The following is a 19,725-nucleotide window of genomic DNA, read 5'->3' as shown; positions in this document are numbered from 1 at the left end:
CCACTGGGTCCTTACTTGTGTTAAGCCACGAACTAATCAGTAAAATATCTTCACCGGGAGACCAAGTCTTTCTCTTACCGTCACCGAGCTCTGCAGTCGTACCTCCACTATGGCTGGATCCTTGCATACATTGAGTACTGAAGATAGGGAGTTGAGACTCGGGAAAAAAAGATTCATTGAGGGAAGACTCTTGTTGACTGTTTAAAAGGTCAACAAAATTTGTGGTATGCGAGAATGGATATGTGGAAGACATTACAAGAACAGTTGGAAAAGTTGAAAAGGGGATAAAAGAGAGAAAGAGTAAAAAGGGAATGAAGAAAACTTGGAAAAGTTTAGGAGGAAAGAGAGAAAGTTAAAACGTGAAGGGTTTAGGAGGAAAGAAGGAAGTTCATTGCATTAAAACATTGCAAGAACTTCATCGATGGTTTCTACTTAAAGAAGATCATCAAAACAGATGAAAAAAAAAACTAACCCAACATTCATTGCATCTCTAACCACAGTGAGTTGACATAAACCTAACTAAAGCATTCATTCCTAGTCTAACCACTTCATTAATACCAGTATCTACCATCTAAACCATTCCTATAATATACATTTATTACTTACTAATATGATAACAACATACCAGGAAAAAAGAAGCATGTCATCCGTTTGATTCATAACCGGCAAGGTAACCAGATGTCAGTTCAAAGCAGTCATTAGAGTTACTTTCAGGCAAAGTAACCAGATATTTGTTCTGTAACCTGCATTTAACCAAACCACTTCAAAGCATTAATTAATTTCCCTTATGGAAAGAACCAGAGCAAAAAACAACGCCATAAAAGATAAATGCAACTGAATAAAGCACCACTAATAACACATCAATATTTCAAATGATAAGTGCAACTAAATAAAGCACTACTAATAAACATCAATATTTCAAATGATAAATGCAACTGAAAAAAGCACCACTAATAAACATTATTACCTCGGTGAACCTATGTCCAACCGTGGCATTTTCAGAGGCTGAAACTATGTCCACAAGAACTCGGTGGACAAATATATCATTATTTGGTATCTACCAAGGTCGCTTTCCTAATGAATTCGTCATTATCCAACATCGCCTGAAATCAAGCAATTGGTCTTAGAAGACCAAATCTAAGCAGCGAATGTTGCAGAGACAAAGGAGCACGAACACTAAAATCTCAACATCAAAACTTTTTTTATTTGTCACCTATTTTGACTAGATGGTTGGTTTTGGTATAAAGCATATTGTTCTTGATGATTGATACATGTATGTATCTATGATGGTCGATCTACAAGAATGTTAAGGAGAGAATCATAAACCCCTTGCTCTTGCAAGAAAAGAATCATTACCGTATTTGTTAACTTTGGTTGAGACTTGGAAACTGATTAAGATGATGATGATCCACTCGGATTTTGCTCTTGAGATCCACCACTTGCTTTTCCAGTTCTTCATCTTTTTTTCTTACCTCTTGTAATAATGCAAATAGTTTAACAAATCCCAAACCATTCAATAATCAAACCTCAACATTCAATAAACCTTAAATCCATCAAAAAATTTCAACAATGATCCCTCTATCCATAAACCAATTCACAAGATACAATTGAACCAAAAAGAATCGATAAAACGACCCAAACATACCGCAAAACCTGATCATCTCTAAATCCTATAAATCGACGAAGAGAACCAGAACAATCCAGAGGAAGACATCGAGATAGAGGGAATTAGGGTTTGCAATTGATTACCTGATTCGATGACGAGATCACCATGCGGAATCGACTTGTATTAGTCGGAGAGACGTCGGAGAAAGATGGAATTTTCTCCCCTTTGACGGAGAAACCAAAGCATGCGAAGAAGAAAATGAAAACTTGGTCGGGAAAAATTTTAGGCGTGATTTTTGTTCCCAAATTTTTAAACCAATATGGACCTGCCACGTGTTCGAAAGAAATGTTTCCACCGGTACCCATTAAAGAAACGTTTCCAGCAAACTATTTCTTCTACTTGAATTTTTTAATCAAAAAAATTGCTAGAGACTTTACTAAAAACGCGCGTTGTAGATGCTCTTAAAATCGCAGAGACTGATAAATCAAAAGAAAAGACTTTTAAAGTCGCGGGTATATATATATATATGATGGAGGGAATATTATATATCGAATTACGACTGTATCTCTAGTCTTTGTGTTGTTTCACCCCCATTAACTTACATTTCTTATTTTTGTTTGCATTGAATAAATTTACAGTTTTTGTTTGAACTGCAATCTCTTTGACTTGTTCGTTCTTCTTATGCCACATAGTAGTAAATTAGTAATAGGAAACAGAGAACAATATTATCTCAATTAGTTGTTAAGTATAACTATATAACTAATAATATTTCTTTCTAATTTTTGAATATTGAAACAGAAGAAAAATAAAATACAAAATTGTCTTATGTTTTAAGGAAATACAACTGTTGGAAACAGCGCACTGATTTGGTCCGTCATTTGGAGAATCCCTCAAACTAATTTACATGTGAAGATAAATAATTTGTCTGAGGTAAAATTACACCTGATGAAATATCAAAATATGATTGATTATTTCACCAAAAAAATGTCAAAATACGAGTGATTATTTCACCCCCGAAATGATATATAATCTGCTCATTCTGCATTTATCTACTCTACATTGTTTTGCTGTTACCATTGGATCGAAACCTACAGTATATACTAACTAAACGAAACAAAAGATTAAATGATTAATGATTTATTCATTAGAGGAAGAATTATTTTTTTTGTAAAAGCCCCATTTTTGGAAACGAAGATGCACGTGCTTGTTTGTCGCAAAGGCACGTGAGGTGATCGCAAGATGCTTGCTTTGCTTCAAGCCATAACGATGGGGAAGACCGAAGACGGCAAAGCAAGCAACTACCTTTCCTTCCTCTTCTTCTCCAAAAGTCTTTTCTTTTGATTCAGTCTCCGCGAAAGCTCTGCAGATCAACAAACCCATCTTCGGACACTGAAAACCATAACCCACCCGGATCCGAATCTGAGAAACGGGGTTGGGGCCCGATTTGATCTCTCTATTTCATCTTCTTCTTCTTCTTTTTTCAAATGAGAAGTTTGAGAAATCTAGAATTTTAGGTTGTTTCAGTCTTACTTTATGCGAAATGTCGCGTTTTCCGCGTGGATTCATGGAGAATTCATCAATAGAGGAACCCAAAATCCCTCATCGTCCATCTATTTGTTTCAGACCAATAAACCCTTGTGATCTAGAACGTTTGGAGCAAATCCATCGCGACATATTCCCGATCAGGTAGTTAAATTTCCTTTCTTGGAAGATCTGATATGTATCTGGTTTTCGGATTTGACTTTCCCTTGTCGGAAATTGATTTCTTCAGGTATGAGTCTGAGTTTTTTCAGAATGTTGTCAACGGAGGTGATATCGTCTCTTGGGCTGCTGTTGATCGGAGCCGGCCCGATGGTCATTCTGAGGAACTTATTGGATTTGTTACCGCCAAAATCGTGCCTGCCAAAGAAAGCGAAGTGAGTGTCTTTTCCTTTTTAACATCTTCTTCCTTCGAAGCTGCAGTGTCTTATAAGTGTAGATTTCGAATCATGAATATGGGATTCTTACAAATTTCTTAAAAATCAAAACTTTCTACAGTTTCAGTAGCTTTTCGTAAGGTTTACCAGATGGGTTTTAAGCATTGTCTTCTCTTCGTTCTTCACCTTTTGGGTTTTTTTTTTTGTACTGAAATTTCCGAGTTATTGTAAAATTGTAGATTTTGAATGCTGTCGCAGTATTTTCATAATGTCCTATGGTTCAAGCTTGAACATTAAGGCATGATCATCAGTTGGGTTTCTTATCAGAATCAATAGGCGTCACTTGATCATGGTGCAAGTTTGTATAAAGTCAAAGAGTTATCTTTTTGCGTTTATATGTTGATAGTTTTCTATGTCTTGCGCAGATATCAGATCTTATAAAATATGACTCGTCAAAGGGAGAGGAGACATTGGTGTACATTTTAACACTTGGAGTAGTAGAAACCTACAGAACACGCGGAATAGGTATTTTGATTATGACCTCACCCTATGTAGCAGACTAATGATATGGAGTTTTATTGATTCTCATTTTCTCTTGCTTATTTTTTTTTGGAGTAGCTAAGTCGCTTATTAACGAGGTCATCAAATACGCATCTAGTATCACTGTGTGCCGTGGTGTTTACCTTCACGTGATTGCACACAACAATCCCGCAATCCGATTGTACAAAAGAATGTCTTTCAGATGTGTGAGGAGGTTACACGGATTCTACTTAATCAACGGCCAGCATTTCGATTCTTACTTGTTCGTCTACTTCATCAACGGTTGTCGCTCTCCTTGCTCACCCTTGTAAGTAGAAAACGCTGAGCACTTCTTTCGAATTCTAAACTCACTTTGCTGAGATGTTTCTTTGCTGTTTTGTTCATATATGGTTTGAATCATGGTTGCATTTGCAGAGATCTTGCGGTGTTGGCTCTGAATTATTTGAGGAGCGGAATCAAATCAGTCACTTCAAAGCTGACTACGAAGCACGAAGAGAAAGGCTTGAAATGGCTTACATTTAAAGACAACTCTCGGTGTCTCTTGCCTACTCAGACCAAACGAAACCTTGCATCCGAAAGATTATCATCCGGGTATGATTACGTTTAGTGGTTGCATCAGATTCATGGACTTTTGTAAAATCATTCATTTCCATATCTTTCATTAAGCTCTGGTTATGATCTTGTAGTGTGTTTTGGTGTAGTGATAAACGTAATGAAAAAATGTAAATATTGTGATAGTCGGAGAAACCTCTCTCTCAGGGACGTAGGGGCTTCTTCAATTCGTTTAAACGTCTTAAATTACTATGCGTTAATGGCGGATAATTGCTTAACCTCATAAAATTACAAAGCAAGCTCCAGTTTTTCTTTGGTATGGTAGCAATAGCAATAGCGTTTTCTTGTTCTTGCTTTGAGCCTCTGTTGATCGCGGAAGACGCCGCTTCATCTTTTTAATTCGGTTTTCTGATCGATTTTTGTGTAATTTCGGTTCAATTCATTAAACAAGATTGTTATTCGGAAAAATGTTTATTTTGTATAAGATTCATAAACAAGAAGGGATCTTCATACAGTATCTGCCCATGAACACCTTGGCTCCAGTTCTAATTGGGTCGACCAGTGTTTGAACCGGATAAATCAAAGAGATGTAAAACTATCAACTGAACCGATTTCACTTCTGTGAATGTAATTCTGTAATTTTGTGAAGGTAATATTGTAATTTAAAAAAGAACAAGGATTGATATACAATAAAATGAAAGTTCATGAGCTTTTGTACATTTTTTTTTACTCATGAAACAAAGCAAAAAGAAAACATAATTTATCTGTTTTCGTAAAAAAAAAAAAGTGTCTTGTTCTTGGTTTCGATTCAAGTAAGTGTCTAAGTGAAAGATTCTCTTTTTCAGATTATTTAGATTTTTGGTAAATCTCTTTCTCTGCCACAACAAAAAAAAAAAAAAGAGAAACGGAAGTTGTCCTAGAACTAGAAGAAATCGAAGTTTATGAAAGTGTTTATTGCTTAATTCGTAATTCGAATGTTTTAGTTCTCATTCTGAAGTAATATACATTAAACAAGTATTTTTAAACCACGGAGGTTTCATTAGGAAATAACCAGTCCAAAGTTATACCGATTAAGATTATTCGTGAACCAACGGGTTTGCTTTTGAACCGGAGTATTATATATACCGGTAGATCTTCTTTTCATCTAGTTTTTAGCACAATCCGTCCTCGCTCGTCTATCAGAGCTTCTCCGTCTCTTTCCACGGCGAGGTTTCGATCGTCCGCGAGATACTGTTAGCCGTCATCTCTTTGGCTCGAAGCGTTCGCTTCTCACTTTTCCTTGCATTGATTAGGGATTTATCTTCTTAAACTGCTATTTGTCGGTGTACTTTCGCAATTTATCTCTAAACCCTCGGAAATTTCTCCTGCAATTCTCGGCGTTTCAATCTTCTTTGTCCGTGGATTCGAATATCTCAGTACTTTCTATCGAAGGCTTGATATTGAGGTAAGTCGAATCGGATTTTGATGTACTTTTTGTTTTCTTTGAGATTTCTGTTCCGACGTTTTTGTGAACTTCGTATAGCCTGACCTTGTTCCGTTTTCCTGACCGGTCTGAACTCGGACTTTGTGCTATAACTAGAACGAATGATTATTTTCTTACGTTAGCGTTTTCCTCGTTGGTTATGTATTGTTTGGGAGGTTGGGCAACGATTAGCTGTACAAATCTTCACCAGCAGAGAAACCGAATTTTGTCAATAAACGTGCAAGTACTACGTCAGATTAATTCATTTGTAGCTAGTTATTATCTGTGCAGATTTTAGATTTGTTACTCTAGTTGCTCGTTGTGGTCTACAACCACTGTAATTGTTGTTTCTGAGTTGTTCCTTTTGTGATTAGGTCTTGAGAGATCTTCTTGGTATTCATTTAGGCGCTTGAAAATGGAAGTGGAGAAGTCTAAATCAAGGCATGAAAGCAGGGAAGAGAGGGCTGACAACAAGGGGTCGCCTGCTAGAGAAAACAGAGATGGAAGGAGGAAAGAGAAGGATCATAGGAGCAAGGATAAAGAAAAAGACTACGACCGAAGGGATAAGGACCACCGAAGTGATAAGGTGAAAGAGAGAGACCGAAAAAGAGATAAAGAAGGAGACATTGAGAAGGAGATGGCTAGAGGTAGAGATAAAGAGAGGGAAAAAGAAAAAGGCAGAGATGGGGATAGAGACAGGGAAAGGGATAGGGAGAAGGATAGGGAAAGAGATCAGGTGAAAGAAAAGGAGAGGGAAAAAGAAAGAGATAAACATAAAGATAGAGAAAAGGAGAGGGATAATGAGAAATCGAAAGAAAAGCCTAAGGAAAAGGAGAAGGAATTATACAAAGACAAGGATAGGTCAAGAGTGAAGGATAGAGCGAGTAAGAAAAGCCATGAAGACGATGATGAGACTGAAAAAGCTGCGGAAAGATATGACCATTTTGACAACAGAGGCTCGAATGAAAGTGAGGATAATGTTGATGCTGCACCAAGTGGGAAAGAGACATCTGCGGAACTTGCAAATCGCATTTCGAAGTAAGTAATTCTTTCTTTGGGCTGTTAACTATGCAATTGTTAAATTTCTTATTCCAAGTATTTTAACATTTTATGGTTGAGAATAAAAAATTCCTTGATTGAACCATAATTTCTGGGCATCCTCTTTGTCGCTTGCTCTTTTTGTTTGTTTGATGCTGTGAACCTATTTTATAATTGAGTACTCTAGCATGTAGTATAAGGTATAAAGAACATCACTTTGCTGATTTTGATTCAAGACCGGCAGTGCTACTGTTTTGGTATGCTGGTACTTAATCACTCCGATTTACTATGAGTATGGCTTTTCTGTATATCTTATGAATACTTTTGTCTTGTTATGTAGTCCGTGTTATTGCTGATAAGGTATATGCATCTAGATATACAATAGTTACAGTATTGTATTTACTTCCTCAGGATGAGAGAGGAAAGAAAGAAGAAAGCTGAAGATGCTTCTGATGCTCTGTCATGGGTTGCAAGGAGCCGTAAGATTGAGGAGAAAAGAAAAGCTGAGAAGCAAAGAGCTCATCAGCTCTCGAGAATTTTTGAGGAGCAGGTGTGTTTACCATTCCTTGGACATATTTGTATCTTTTTGTATCTCTATCACTTCCTTTACTTTGACATTTAAATAATCTATCCTACGTTATATCTTTTCAGGACAAACTTAATCAAGGTGAAAATGAAGACGGCGAGGCTGGTGGTAAGTTTTTCTTTGCTCGAAGTTATAAAAATGTAGGATTTAACTGTGTGGTGTGTGAGAGAGGTGATGCTGGTATAACATACTTTGCAGTTCTTTCACACCTATAAATCTTCAAAGGAATTTATCATAAAAACCAGTACTAGTACGACTAAGTATAATTATTCAAGTGTTCTATCATTCAGATAGAACAATAGAGTTCTATTCTCTTTCATTCTTACTATATCAAGTTTCTTCATGTGTTGCGTTTTGGCTGATAATTATCTTCACATATTCTCGTTAACAGAGCATCTATCTGGTGTCAAAGTTCTACATGGTTTGGAGAAGGTGGTGGAAGGTGGAGCAGTTATCTTGACACTAAAAGACCAGAGTGTCCTTGCTGATGGAGATGTTAACAATGGTTAGTATCTTTTTATGTTCTCTTTTGTTAATGGTATCAACATGGTTGACGTGAGGGTCTGTCATAAACTAGATTTGCAACTATTCTGGCAGAGATTGACATGCTAGAAAATGTGGAAATTGGAGAACAGAAGCGTCGGAACGAAGCTTATGAAGCAGCGAAGAAGAAAAAGGGGATATATGATGATAAGTAAGTTAAAGGATATTTTAATGACATATAGATGAGCATATCGGTTAGATGAGCATTTCTGTGTTACTTAAGATTGAAACATAGCAATGTTATTTGTTTTTAGGTTTAATGATGACCCCGGGGCAGAAAAGAAGATGCTTCCGCAATACGATGAGCCTACTACTGATGAGGTTAGTCAGGACTTTTCAAATACTAGAGTTGTAGACAGTCCTTTGGATGAAATAACGTTGCTGCTTTCATCTCTAGGGGATATTTTTGGATGCAAAGGGTCGCTTTACTGGTGAAGCAGAGAAGAAACTGGAGGAGGTACCTTTCTTCGTCACATTTTTTAATGATTAGTGGATTGTAGTCAGTATTCGTTAATGTTGTAGTCAGTATTTGTTAATGGATTTCATTTTCCTTCATGTTCTTCCTATCAGCTGCGTAAGAGAATTCAGGGTCAAACGACAAATACGTTTGAAGACCTTAACTCGTCAGCAAAGGTCTCATCAGATTACTTCTCACATGAAGAAATGCTACGATTCAAAAAACCCAAGAAAAAGAAATCATTGCGAAAAAAGGATAAATTGGACATAAATGCGATTGAAGCAGAAGCTGTTGCATCGGGATTGGGAGCTGAGGATCTTGGTTCTCGCAAAGACCGCAAAAGGCAGGCCATGAAAGAAGAGAAAGAAAGGTCTGAGAATGAAAAACGGAGCAATGCCTATCAGGCAGCCGTTGCTAAAGCTGATGAAGCATCCAGACTACTCAGAATGGAACAAGTTCAGCCTATTAAAAGAGAAGAAGATGAGAGTATAGTATTGGCTGATGATGCTGAAGACCTTTATAAATCGTTAGAGAGAGCTAGGAAGTTAGCTTTCACAAAGAAAGAGGAAGCTGGAACTGGTCCTCATGCAGTTGCGCATTTTCTGGCTTCCAGAACAAATCAAACGACAGAAGATAATAGCGCCTCTATGGCTGAGGCACAAGAAGATACAGTCGTTTTCACAGAGATGGAAGATTTTGTCTGGGGTCTCAAGCGCGATGAAGGTAAAGTTTAAATCATCTTAATGACACATCTAGTGACACAAATACACTGGTGTTTATTGTTTTGCCTCTATTATATAGATCGTCGTAGATTTCTTGAAACTTTTATTTCGTGGCATATACGAACATGAGCTCGCATTCATGCATCTAGTAAGCCAATGCACAGGGTTAGTTAGACATGTCCATTTTTTCTTAAAACAGAAGTATGCTTTCGTCCTTAGAAGTGATTTGGAGTTTTTGGTCTATTGGTTTGGTCTTCCAGGTGTGCGGAAGCCTGAGAGTGAAGATGTTTTCATGGATGAAGATGAAGCACCCAAAGCTCCTGAAGAAGTAAAAGAAGAGCAACCCGATGGTTGGACAGAAGTTATAGACACTGATATGGATGAAGCAGAGCTTCCATCAGATACCAAAGAGATAACTCCTGATGAGACCATACACGAGGTTGCGGTTGGAAAAGGATTATCGGGTGCATTAAAGCTTCTCAAAGACCGAGGAACCCTAAAGGAGCAGGTGGAATGGGGTGGTAGAAACATGGACAAAAAAAAGAGCAAGCTTGTGGGTATTGTGGATGATGAAGGAGGTAAAGAGAGATTCAAGGATATCCGGATTGAGAGGACTGACGAGTTTGGTAGAACCGTAAGTTTTCTTAAGCTTTTGCTCCTCAACCTTATTAGACTCGTCCTTATGTTCTATATCTAAAATGTTCGATCCTTGAATTCTCACGTTGTTAACAGTTAACTCCAAAAGAAGCCTTTCGATTACTCTCTCACAAATTCCACGGGAAGGGACCTGGAAAAATGAAGGAAGAGAAACGGATGAAACAGTACCAGGAAGAGCTCAAATTAAAGCAAATGAAAAACTCAGACACACCATCGCTTTCTGTTCAAAGAATGAGAGAAGCGCAAGCTCAATTGAAAACTCCTTACCTTGTCCTCAGTGGCAATGTGAAACCTGGGTATGTCTATATATGCTTCATTACACAGTTTTAGTTTTTTTTCGATTTGTAGGCATCACAGACATCTAAGTGACACACCCAGTTTCTTAACTAACACTTGTTTGTTGCATATTTTCAGACAAACTAGTGATCCCCAGAGCGGTTTTGCGACTGTTGAGAAGGATATTCCAGGAAGCTTAACTCCAATGCTTGGTGACAAAAAGGTTTCAGGCTCTAAGATAAATACAGTTTCATTTTTTTATTTGTGTCAGAATATACCTTTCATTTTAACAACTTATTGTTAATAAGATGCCTAATCCAGGATTAGTGTTGATATTTGCATTGAATCTTTTCAGGTGGAGCATTTCTTAGGAATTAAGCGGAAAGCGGAGCCTGGAAACTCGAATACACCATCAAAGCAACCAAAGCATTGAAAGGCACTTTGAAACAATCCAAAATCGACGTCGGGTTTGGTTTCGGTTCGGTTTTGTAATAAAATTTCTCTTTAATTGGATATAATTCAAAAATATAATCGAGTTTGGCTCAGAGAAATTGAACAGGATAAAAAATCTAACCATGGGCTTTTATTTTCTTGAGAATAATTTTTAGTACCTTGTTATCATCGTCAATCGTGATCATTTGTACACTATGCTTGAATGTTTAGTTTGAATTAAAAGATAAAACGAAGTTGAATTCAGTTTCCGTTTGCCAAAAGTATAAAAGGTTGCCTTTTAGAGAAAGATTATCTGCCTTCTGCATTCTAACAAATCATGTCTAACATTTTAAAATTAAAATTTACTTGTATTCTTTCTGTGAATATATATTTTGATCAAGATTACTATTTTGAAATAATTATCAAGACGAACATTATGATTACAAAATTATTATGGTGGGATATCATGGTTAATGTATTTTTCTCTCCTTTTCATCTTAATTTCAGATAATAAATGTTCATGACTCATCGTTTAGTTTCGGCCCCATGATTAAAAATAGTGCCAAGATGTTCTCGGCCGCGAGACATGTAGCGTAAGTTATGTAACTATACATTTATTCAATAATTAGTCCTTTTTGTGATTTTGTCTCCTACGAAAGTCAAAATCAAAACAAGATCATGTCACTTTCGAGAGTACATGTTGTAGTTCACTTCTTCTCAACCATCGCCAACTAAATCTTTAGTCTTCAATTAACTCGGTATAACAAACAAAAAGTATACATATTCTTCATCCAAAACCAAAAGTAATCATATTTATTTGTTCATCCAGCTAGGGAGAGACGGAGAGCCAAGAGTTTGTTTTGTTTTAACATTTTGACTAAATACAATTAATAGGAGACAATACAAGTTTGATTATTTGGTTGGCGCTTGCGTATGTATTTACGTTTAGATAGTATTTTTACTATTTTATTACTGTGTTTACTTCTAAAGAAAATCCGAATAGAAGAAAAGATTCGTGTATGCGTTTTATATTTACGTATATTTTATATATGATGATATTTGAAAAAAAAAATATCAAACCTCTGTATTTTGTCAATATACAATAATACAAACTTAGACTCTAAAAGTGCAATTACATCCACGAATATTTGTATTGAATACAGTAAAATATATATATAATAGTTAATTTTTTTACAAGAACAGTCTACCATACATGGTCTGAAAAACGGAAAAAAACTGTAGACTAGTGAACAGTAAAAATGCAGTTAACTCTATCAACAGCAAGTAATTATAAAATTATTCTCTTCTTAAGTTTTTTTTCTTTTTCGTCTTCTTTTTTTTCACTCTTGTCTATTGAGGAAATGGCCATGGTTCGGAACACGTTTGCCTGCAAAACGTAGAATTAAAACATTATGTCCAAAACTGTCGCTTGAATGCATGCATGTGATGTCGTATCTACAAAAAAAAAAAAAAATACAAAAAAAAAAACAATGTATGTAGAAGATTAATGTAGGGATCTTACTCTATGATTTCTTTCCAATAAGAATCACTTGCTTCTTCATCAATAATGTCACTCCATGGCTGAATATGATCTTGTGTGAACGTCGAGTTTGATGATGAAGGGTTTGAAGTATCAAGATGATGATGATGATCATTAGCGATGTCTTTTTTCTTGATCATCACTTGGCTTTGCTTAGATTCTTCAGGAGAAGCCGGAACCAATAGAGGGAGCGAAATATGATCATCGTGGGCATCGATTTGTATCGAGGAAGAAAAAGAATCAAAAGGATGAGCAGTTGTTTGGTTTTTTACGATCAAATGCTCATCGTTATTGTCATCAAGAATATGAGAGAAATTTTGGGACTGACCAAGGCTCTCTAAGTAAGAAGATTGGCCAAAGAGATTGTTATTGGACTGCATGGTTAACGAAGAAGAAGAAGAGGGATTGTTGTTGTTATTGATGCTAAGGGCTTGAATCATATTGTGTAACAATTGAGCTTTAGCAAGAGTTGTTGCATCCAATTGCACATTTTGATTGAGATTCAAGAGACTATTGAAATTTGCAGCGGCCATAAGCTGCGGGAGAGCGGCTAGAACATTTAGATGGTCGGTTCTTGGCCTATGGGTCACTGGATCAATTCCCATCTGGAGAAGTTTCTTTCTCAAATGTGTGTTCCAATAATTTTTGATTTCATTGTCCGTTCTTCCAGGAAGATTACCGGCTATCGACGACCACCTTTCAAAAACATATACAAAATTTGATCACATTAATTGATTTTATCCTAGTGGATTAGTTCAAGGAATATACCTAATATTGATATATTTTAGTCATAACATGATAACTAGTTGCAAGACAGAAAATGGCTACATACGTATGCACCAATTGAAAAAACAACGTAGTAGGTGTTTCAATTCTACTATTTTATCTATAAACATATATTAATAAATATGTTCATTATATGTAATATAACATAAATATTACTGGCTCTAGTTATATGTCATTGTAGATCGTTTCACATTTACTTTTAGACCATCATCTATATATATGACTAATTAAGAAATATATATATATATATATATAATGAAAGATTTGATTAGATAGCTAGATTGACTTATGTGTTTCTTAAACTAATTAAGGAATTATAAAGTGTAAAATTAATTAATTACTTGTTTCCAAGAAGGGAATGGAGGTTGATGATGGTTTGTTCTTCCTCCTCAGTGAAATTTCCTCTCTTGATGTCAGGTCTCAAGTAGTTAGTCCATCTCAATCTACAACTCTTTCCGCATCGGTTTAAACCAGCTTGCTTTGGAAGGGCTCTCCAGCTTCCATGGCCGTGTTTTTGAATGTGATCTATCAATTTCTCATCCTCCTCTTGTGTCCATGGCCCTTTCTTTAACCCGTTCTCATCGCAACATGGTGATCGCCCCATTTTTCCTAAAACAGAATGAAATGTCGTAATATAGTTGGAAAGTATTCTAGCTTGAATCAATTAAATAATATAGACAATGGATCATATCGAATTGCATCAAGCTAAGCGATAAGAGTAAAGAAAATACAATCTTGATCGTTTGTTGAATTCATGATTAGATATGAACTTGTAAACGTGTGATAAGCATAAACGTACGCACGAACACAAGTATACTAACATATATTTTTTTGTATGTATATGTATGCAAGTATGTATATGTATTGTCGAACCTGTTGAAAGAAGCCACAAGGGAGAAATGTTTTGATGAAGGCAATCAAATTAAGGATCTTAGTTAATGATGCTAAATGTGTGTGTGTGATTTGCTCTTTAAATAGGGTTTTTTTTTTTATGTGTTTCGTGTCGGAAGGAGAAGATCTTAGTTTAGCTTTTGACTTTGATGACCTGAGAATGACAAAAAAAACCTTGTGGAAATTATCATATTATTTTGTAAAGAAAAATAAATGGAACGGAAGAGAAGAAGATGATCTTGTTTGTGAAGCAATGTAGGTACACAAAAGTTGCTGGAACTAATCCCATATGTTGACAAAAGGCAGTTTGTGAAGCCTTTTTAAACAAAAAAAAAAATCTAATTGTACAAAAGAAAATCAATTAAGTATCATGTCATGAATATATTTTAAAGCAACAAAAGGATAAATGTTCAAAATTATGTGTGTTTTTGAAAGATAAAAACACCTTTTCTTTCTGTATATAAAATTTTATGTTTTTCAACCGATTAATACTGGCCAGTGGTATAGGAAATATCATGTAATTACGGAATTAGTACGTATGGGCTGCTTAGTTATGCGTATTTCCAGTGGCTGGTTGTAGATATGAAAATATTAACATGTCTTTTTAATATTATATCAAGATTTCATAAAATAATTTGAATTAAGATAATTAATTTTGAATTATTGAACTTTCAACTATATACGATTAAAATTTCCCATGACGAAAATTTATAAAGACAACAAGTTGCTTTATCTATGATTCTCCGTTTGATATGTAATTTTTTATGGCATTACGTTAAATGATTTAATTGTGTGTTTGATATATATATATATATATATATACTACAACAGTTAGCAAATTGCATGAAACAGTAACTACAACTGTATGAGTACTGGTCATTGGTCAACAAATGATCCACACCATGCCACATCTCCACTATAATACGTCTACAACAAAATATTATTGAAGTCAATTTTTGTTCATTATTGAATATATCGTGTTCTGATCAATAAAACAGTTGGCAAAGAGGGAAAAAACAATAAAACATTTTCATTTATATAAAGAAAAAAAGTAAAGAAACTGTGATTAATTTATTATTTGTCCAATACGGGGCACGAGTCAGAGCCGCGTATTAGCAGGAATAATCATGATCGTTAGAGAAAATAATTCATAAAACTTTAGAATTTTACATTCCTTATTTTTCATGTAACACGTAGGCTCACTTATGAGATATTAGGTAATACTCCATCCATTTTACAAACGTTTTTTATCTTATTTTAACGCATTCTACATATATATAAATCTATATTAAATATACAACTTTTAATTTATAACATGCACTAAGTAAGAAATATAATAATTTAAATTCAAAACTTATTAATTTGGAGTAAGAAATAATTAACAGAAAATTGGTATAAACGTTATATCAGCAATGTAAAATAACGAACTTTTTTTAAACAGTAACAAAGGCTCCACAACGACACACTTCATAACGAAAAAGTTGTTTTCATATTTCAAAGATATTTACAAATTTAAACATGACAAGGCTACACAATAAGCTTTTTTGTGAAAGGCTAAAAAATAAGTTAGAGGTTTAATTATAGAAAAAAACTAATACAAATCAGTAAATAATATTACATCTTTCTGCTCCATACATTGGCTCTATCATATATATTCTCTAAGAAATGAACAATCAAACGTCTCGGTATGGTGGTTGATTATTGGTAAATTTAGTTTTAAGCACATCAAGGCACGCAAACGCATAAACCCTGGGACCCGCGAAAACCCTAACTCTTCTAACGACTAAACTAATTCTTATTTAACACTTATTTAATCGCTTTTTAGATGCTTCTACGTTGACGTTATATTGGTCAATAAAACCTCTTTGCGTGGCTTTATTATAGTTGATTTTATGAATATTTACACACAAAAAACTATAAATACTCAATTATTTACTGTTTATTTTTATTAATTAAATTATTTTTACAACTGATTTCATTATTTATATTATTACTTTTTCTTTTTTAACTGTACATTAATGAAGTAAAATAACATGCATTAATATTATTCATTCAATTTAAAAAAAAGACATGCATTTATTAGATGTAGGAAATCAAATATTATGAAACAAGAAAAAAATTTAGAAAATCAACTATAATGAAACAGATGGAATATTTTCTAGTACGATCAGTGATTAAGTTAATTAATATCGTTTAAAAATTCCGATATCGCAAACATAATTATTTAGTAACTTCGTCCGAGACAATTAATTAGAAAATCAAAGTAGATAACTCAATTGGTTGATAGTTCTTCTATTCGAACTCATCAAATGATCTTACTGCATACTCTGCATGCATAACATTAGCGTATATTACAACTTTTGTACCTTTAGGTTCCATATACAAAATGTAACAGATATTAAAAAATCAAATTAGTATATATATATGTGTGTGTATACATGAGCGTATAGGGTCGTAATCAATTGCCAAAAAAAAATCATAAATGAACAAAAATTACAATCTATTAAAGGTTAAATAAACACTTTAAACAGTATTACAAATTAAATCGATGATTTATTTCAACTAATCCGAAGGAGACAACAACGCTACAATTGATATTCCTCTAACCAAACACTTATAGCTACCTTATTTTATACTTCAGGGCAAACTTTGATCGAGTGCATTTCTGTTTATTTATTCACAATTACATAAATATTGCACACACAGTCTATATATTATCTCTCATTACTTTCTTTTTTTTCTAAAAAAATAGTAATCTTATTAATTAGAGTTTTGATCTATAACTTATCAGAGTCAAATATATAGCAAATTAAATTATTATTATTCTTTTTCCTGTTTATCGAATCTCGAACTCGGAGCTTTGTATTAAAAAAATTATAATTGAAGTCTTTTAGAAAATTTGACAGTACAACAATTACACACACTAACATAAGTTTTGATTGTTTATTTGTGTTGAGCGTTTATGTTTCCCTGTCATGGTGATTATAAAGCAGAACATTAAACGCAAACACAGATTTGAAATCAAACAAACAAGCATGGCTTTAATCTTGTATAGTGTTCAAACTGAAATTCACTCAAAATTATTAATATTAAAGGACAAAAAATTGCTTAAGTAACTTGAGTTTCTCCAAATTGCACAAACAAACACCACAAAGTATTTATACACGTCACACATTGAAGAACAAAGTAAAGTTTGAATCTATACATTTCACTCTATATATGACTGGTCTCTGATAATTACCTGACAGTATTATCTTCTTGTGTATGAGTCAAACCTAACACATCTTGGATAAAGACCAAACTGCAAGTCTGCAATAATTAATTTGCACGTTACATGGCCATGCAAATTATTATTTAGAAACCTAAAGTTTAGTAGTACAAGTAGTTAGCAAGATGCATGGTGCGTCAACTTAATTTGTAGCAATTCGACGAGAGATCCATGTAGAAAAACTTAAACTCTGCGGTTTCATGATAAAAACATCTTAACCCTATATCCCTTGTTAAAAAACAAAAAATCTGAACCATACCCTTTTTTCAAAAAACATCCTAACCCTTTCCTAACAAAAAAAATCCTACTTTTACAATATTACTGAAAACAAATTACCTAACGTGTAATTAACAATTGTACACCTGTTTAGACATATATATACAATGAATGGATCGGAATGGATAAGGATAAAATAATTTAACAGTCATAATACCCATTTTCACCTTCTACATATGTAACTTTAGGTTAGGAATACAAAATTAAAGATGAAAGAGTTGGTTAAAACGAAGACTTCCATACCAAATAAAACGTAGTTAAAGTCTTCGAATTACCTTCTCAAAGTCGTTTACCGTACGTAGAAGTCAAATTTAGTGAGAAGGACTATAGACTTTCTATGAGGAAGTATATATAAAAATGAGGAAGTGAAAAAGCTACATTAACCGCGAGGCGTGAGGGACTTGAAGTTCGAAGCAGTCAAAGAAAATGATCGATATGTCTTCGATAACAGGAATCAAAAGCACGTGGGCTTTTCGGAAAGTAGTTATTACCGAATATTCTGTAAACCAAACTGATCAATAGAATATTTTCTTTGATTGTAATAAATGTCCGTATTAATTATCCTTTATATAATTATTTTAGATCGATAAGTATGATATGATTCCTAACAGATTCCTCGAAATAATGGCTCATCCATCTGGAATCAAGTTACAATTAAACATGTCATAATTCGACTAGAACATGTCATACTGAGAGCCCTTTATTTAGGTAAACAAATATGAACTATAATATTATGTTAATTTTTACATGTTTTTAATTCAAATTCAAGTGATGAATAGATTTGATCGTATATCTTATATTACTCTTATTGTCATATCAGATTTTCGATGTAAAATACTTACTTAGACTATTGATATTTGGGCGACCTTTTCATCTCCCTCATCGAAATTCGAATAGGCATGCTAGGTGACACAACTCCAACTCTAGTCACAAATTCATTAATTTCTACTCCCTCTGTTTCATTATAGTTAGATTTTCTGAATATGTGTTTCATTATAGTTAGATTTTTTGAATATTTGCACACAGATTAAGAAAGTTATAAATGTTCAATTATTTACTGTTTATTTTGTTTAATTAGGTTATTTTTACAATTAATTTCATTACTTTTATTAGTATTATTGGTTTTTACTTTAACCTGGGCTTTTCATCTCCTCTCTTTTAATTAATGCTTACAATTAATAAGTTTTGTAAAGCAATATGCATAAATATGATTTATTCAACTTAAAGAAAAGATGTACATTAATTAGATGTTAAAAATCAAATATTATGAAACAAGAAAAAAAACCTAGAAAATCAACACAGAGGAAATACTATTTGTTGCCATACACTTGATTAGGTACTCATAATAATTGTTTTCCGCACAAACTTTTTCCCCTTCGACAACTTTACGAAGCATTTTTATTTGTTTGTAGTTGAGTTTATTAAAAGTTGAATTACTATATGGAAAAGTTCATCTCAGTTTATAAAATTACAAAACGTGAAACAATTAAGTTAATGTACAATATCTCGTACTAGATTTACTAATTGTTTACTAAAATGATCCATTTTTGTATTTACGCTCTCAATTTTGTTAACAAACTAGAAGAGAAAACATAATCGGGAATCGCTCAATCACACTAGCTTATTATACAAATAAAGAAAACAATTCAGATAACAATCAGATAATATAAATATATATACAGTCACCTTACTTTATTCGAAACGGAGATTAAATAAGAATATCAAACTTGTCCACAATCATCTTATCAGCTTCATCCAAGTTGCTAAAGCATAAATTCCAATCCTAATATGAATGTACCCATGAATGTATACACATTCATATATGCGTGAGGGAATATGCATAAGATTCACACATCAAATCAGAGAATAAGATGCTGGAGAAGCTAAATCTGTAGTTTCAACTTTTGGATTATCAAAACAAAAATTGAAACTTGTAAGAAACTAGAGACCTTTACTCGGGACATATCCACAAAAGATTCTCATAATAACGATTTCTCGATTCATTTTTATCTAATGAGATTTATATGATCTTCAAACCCAAAATATGAACATGCATCAAGTTTGCTACATCAGGGAGAAAAGATTCCAAGAGATCCATGCGGAAGTTCAGACAATCACAATACCTTACGTGAGACTAACTTAAACAAGGACCATAGATTTAGCATGATTCTGCACAA

At 33.9% G+C, this 19,725-nt stretch overlaps 3 protein-coding genes and 1 long non-coding RNA gene across 7 annotated transcripts; 2 read left to right on the top strand and 2 right to left on the bottom strand.

The window, feature by feature from the left end:
• Positions 1-624: 624 nt before the first annotated feature.
• LOC112086837 lies at positions 625-1,846 on the bottom strand. The gene is made up of 3 exons (XR_002899681.1): positions 1,750-1,846; positions 1,357-1,474; positions 625-743 (listed from the first exon to the last, which is right to left on the bottom strand). It is a non-coding gene; the product is annotated as an uncharacterized LOC112086837 (long non-coding RNA).
• Positions 1,847-2,894: 1,048 nt separating this feature from the next.
• LOC18018813 (histone acetyltransferase MCC1) lies at positions 2,895-4,796 on the top strand. Its single transcript, XM_024156091.1, has 5 exons — positions 2,895-3,292; positions 3,378-3,522; positions 3,948-4,047; positions 4,141-4,369; positions 4,477-4,796. The coding sequence occupies exons 1-5, from the start codon at positions 3,147-3,149 to the stop codon at positions 4,667-4,669; spliced, it is 813 nt and encodes a 270-aa protein (XP_024011859.1). The 5' UTR covers positions 2,895-3,146; the 3' UTR covers positions 4,670-4,796.
• Positions 4,797-5,763: 967 nt separating this feature from the next.
• On the top strand, positions 5,764-11,058 carry LOC18018812 (SART-1 family protein DOT2). Of its 2 annotated transcripts, none has more exons than XM_006400157.2 (13): positions 5,764-6,058; positions 6,451-7,114; positions 7,526-7,664; positions 7,766-7,808; positions 8,092-8,205; positions 8,298-8,394; positions 8,498-8,564; positions 8,641-8,700; positions 8,814-9,423; positions 9,683-10,056; positions 10,155-10,375; positions 10,494-10,578; positions 10,711-11,058. In XM_006400157.2, exons 2-13 carry the CDS (start codon positions 6,492-6,494, stop codon positions 10,786-10,788), a joined length of 2,511 nt encoding a protein of 836 aa, XP_006400220.1. In that variant the 5' UTR covers positions 5,764-6,058; positions 6,451-6,491; the 3' UTR covers positions 10,789-11,058. The 2 variants fall into 2 exon arrangements, with proteins under 2 accessions (XP_006400220.1, XP_024011443.1); XM_024155675.1 differs by having other exon boundaries at positions 5,768-6,058; positions 6,482-7,114.
• A 941-nt stretch (positions 11,059-11,999) lies between these two features.
• Positions 12,000-17,933, bottom strand: LOC18018811 (transcription factor MYB93). 3 transcript variants are annotated; one of them, XM_024155676.1, is made up of 5 exons: positions 17,824-17,933; positions 17,246-17,313; positions 13,455-13,722; positions 12,310-13,023; positions 12,000-12,174 (listed from the first exon to the last, which is right to left on the bottom strand). In XM_024155676.1, the coding sequence occupies exons 3-5, from the start codon at positions 13,715-13,717 to the stop codon at positions 12,138-12,140; spliced, it is 1,014 nt and encodes a 337-aa protein (XP_024011444.1). In that variant the 5' UTR covers positions 13,718-13,722; positions 17,246-17,313; positions 17,824-17,933; the 3' UTR covers positions 12,000-12,137. The 3 variants fall into 3 exon arrangements, with proteins under 3 accessions (XP_024011444.1, XP_024011445.1, XP_006400219.1); XM_024155677.1 differs by lacking the exons at positions 17,246-17,313; positions 17,824-17,933 and adding an exon at positions 13,987-14,080 and having other exon boundaries at positions 12,310-12,487; positions 12,656-13,023; XM_006400156.2 differs by lacking the exons at positions 17,246-17,313; positions 17,824-17,933 and adding an exon at positions 13,987-14,080.
• Positions 17,934-19,725: the final 1,792 nt, after the last annotated feature.

Source organism: Eutrema salsugineum, unplaced genomic scaffold (genome assembly GCF_000478725.1).
Source record: "Eutrema salsugineum unplaced genomic scaffold, Eutsalg1_0 scaffold_2, whole genome shotgun sequence".
In the NCBI taxonomy this organism is placed as follows: domain Eukaryota; kingdom Viridiplantae; phylum Streptophyta; class Magnoliopsida; order Brassicales; family Brassicaceae; genus Eutrema; species Eutrema salsugineum.
The sequence above is the reverse complement of the archived record's forward strand: the minus strand, read 5'-3'. Positions and strand labels throughout refer to the sequence as shown.

Coding starts and splice junctions, on each gene's coding strand:
- LOC18018813 (XM_024156091.1), top strand. CDS start 3,147: ATGTCGCGTTTTCCGCGTGGATTCATGGAGAATTCATCAATAGAGGAA. Junction 4,048..4,140: donor CTACAGAACACGCGGAATAG/GTATTTTGATTA, acceptor TTTTTGGAGTAG/CTAAGTCGCTTATTAACGAG. Junction 4,370..4,476: donor CGCTCTCCTTGCTCACCCTT/GTAAGTAGAAAA, acceptor TTGCATTTGCAG/AGATCTTGCGGTGTTGGCTC.
- LOC18018812 (XM_006400157.2), top strand. CDS start 6,492: ATGGAAGTGGAGAAGTCTAAATCAAGGCATGAAAGCAGGGAAGAGAGG. Junction 8,395..8,497: donor AAGGGGATATATGATGATAA/GTAAGTTAAAGG, acceptor ATTTGTTTTTAG/GTTTAATGATGACCCCGGGG. Junction 10,376..10,493: donor AGTGGCAATGTGAAACCTGG/GTATGTCTATAT, acceptor GCATATTTTCAG/ACAAACTAGTGATCCCCAGA.
- LOC18018811 (XM_024155676.1), bottom strand. CDS start 13,717: ATGGGGCGATCACCATGTTGCGATGAGAACGGGTTAAAGAAAGGGCCA. Junction 13,024..13,454: donor CATTCCCTTCTTGGAAACAA/GTAATTAATTAA, acceptor TGTTTTTGAAAG/GTGGTCGTCGATAGCCGGTA. Junction 12,175..12,309: donor TATTGGAAAGAAATCATAGA/GTAAGATCCCTA, acceptor TACGTTTTGCAG/GCAAACGTGTTCCGAACCAT.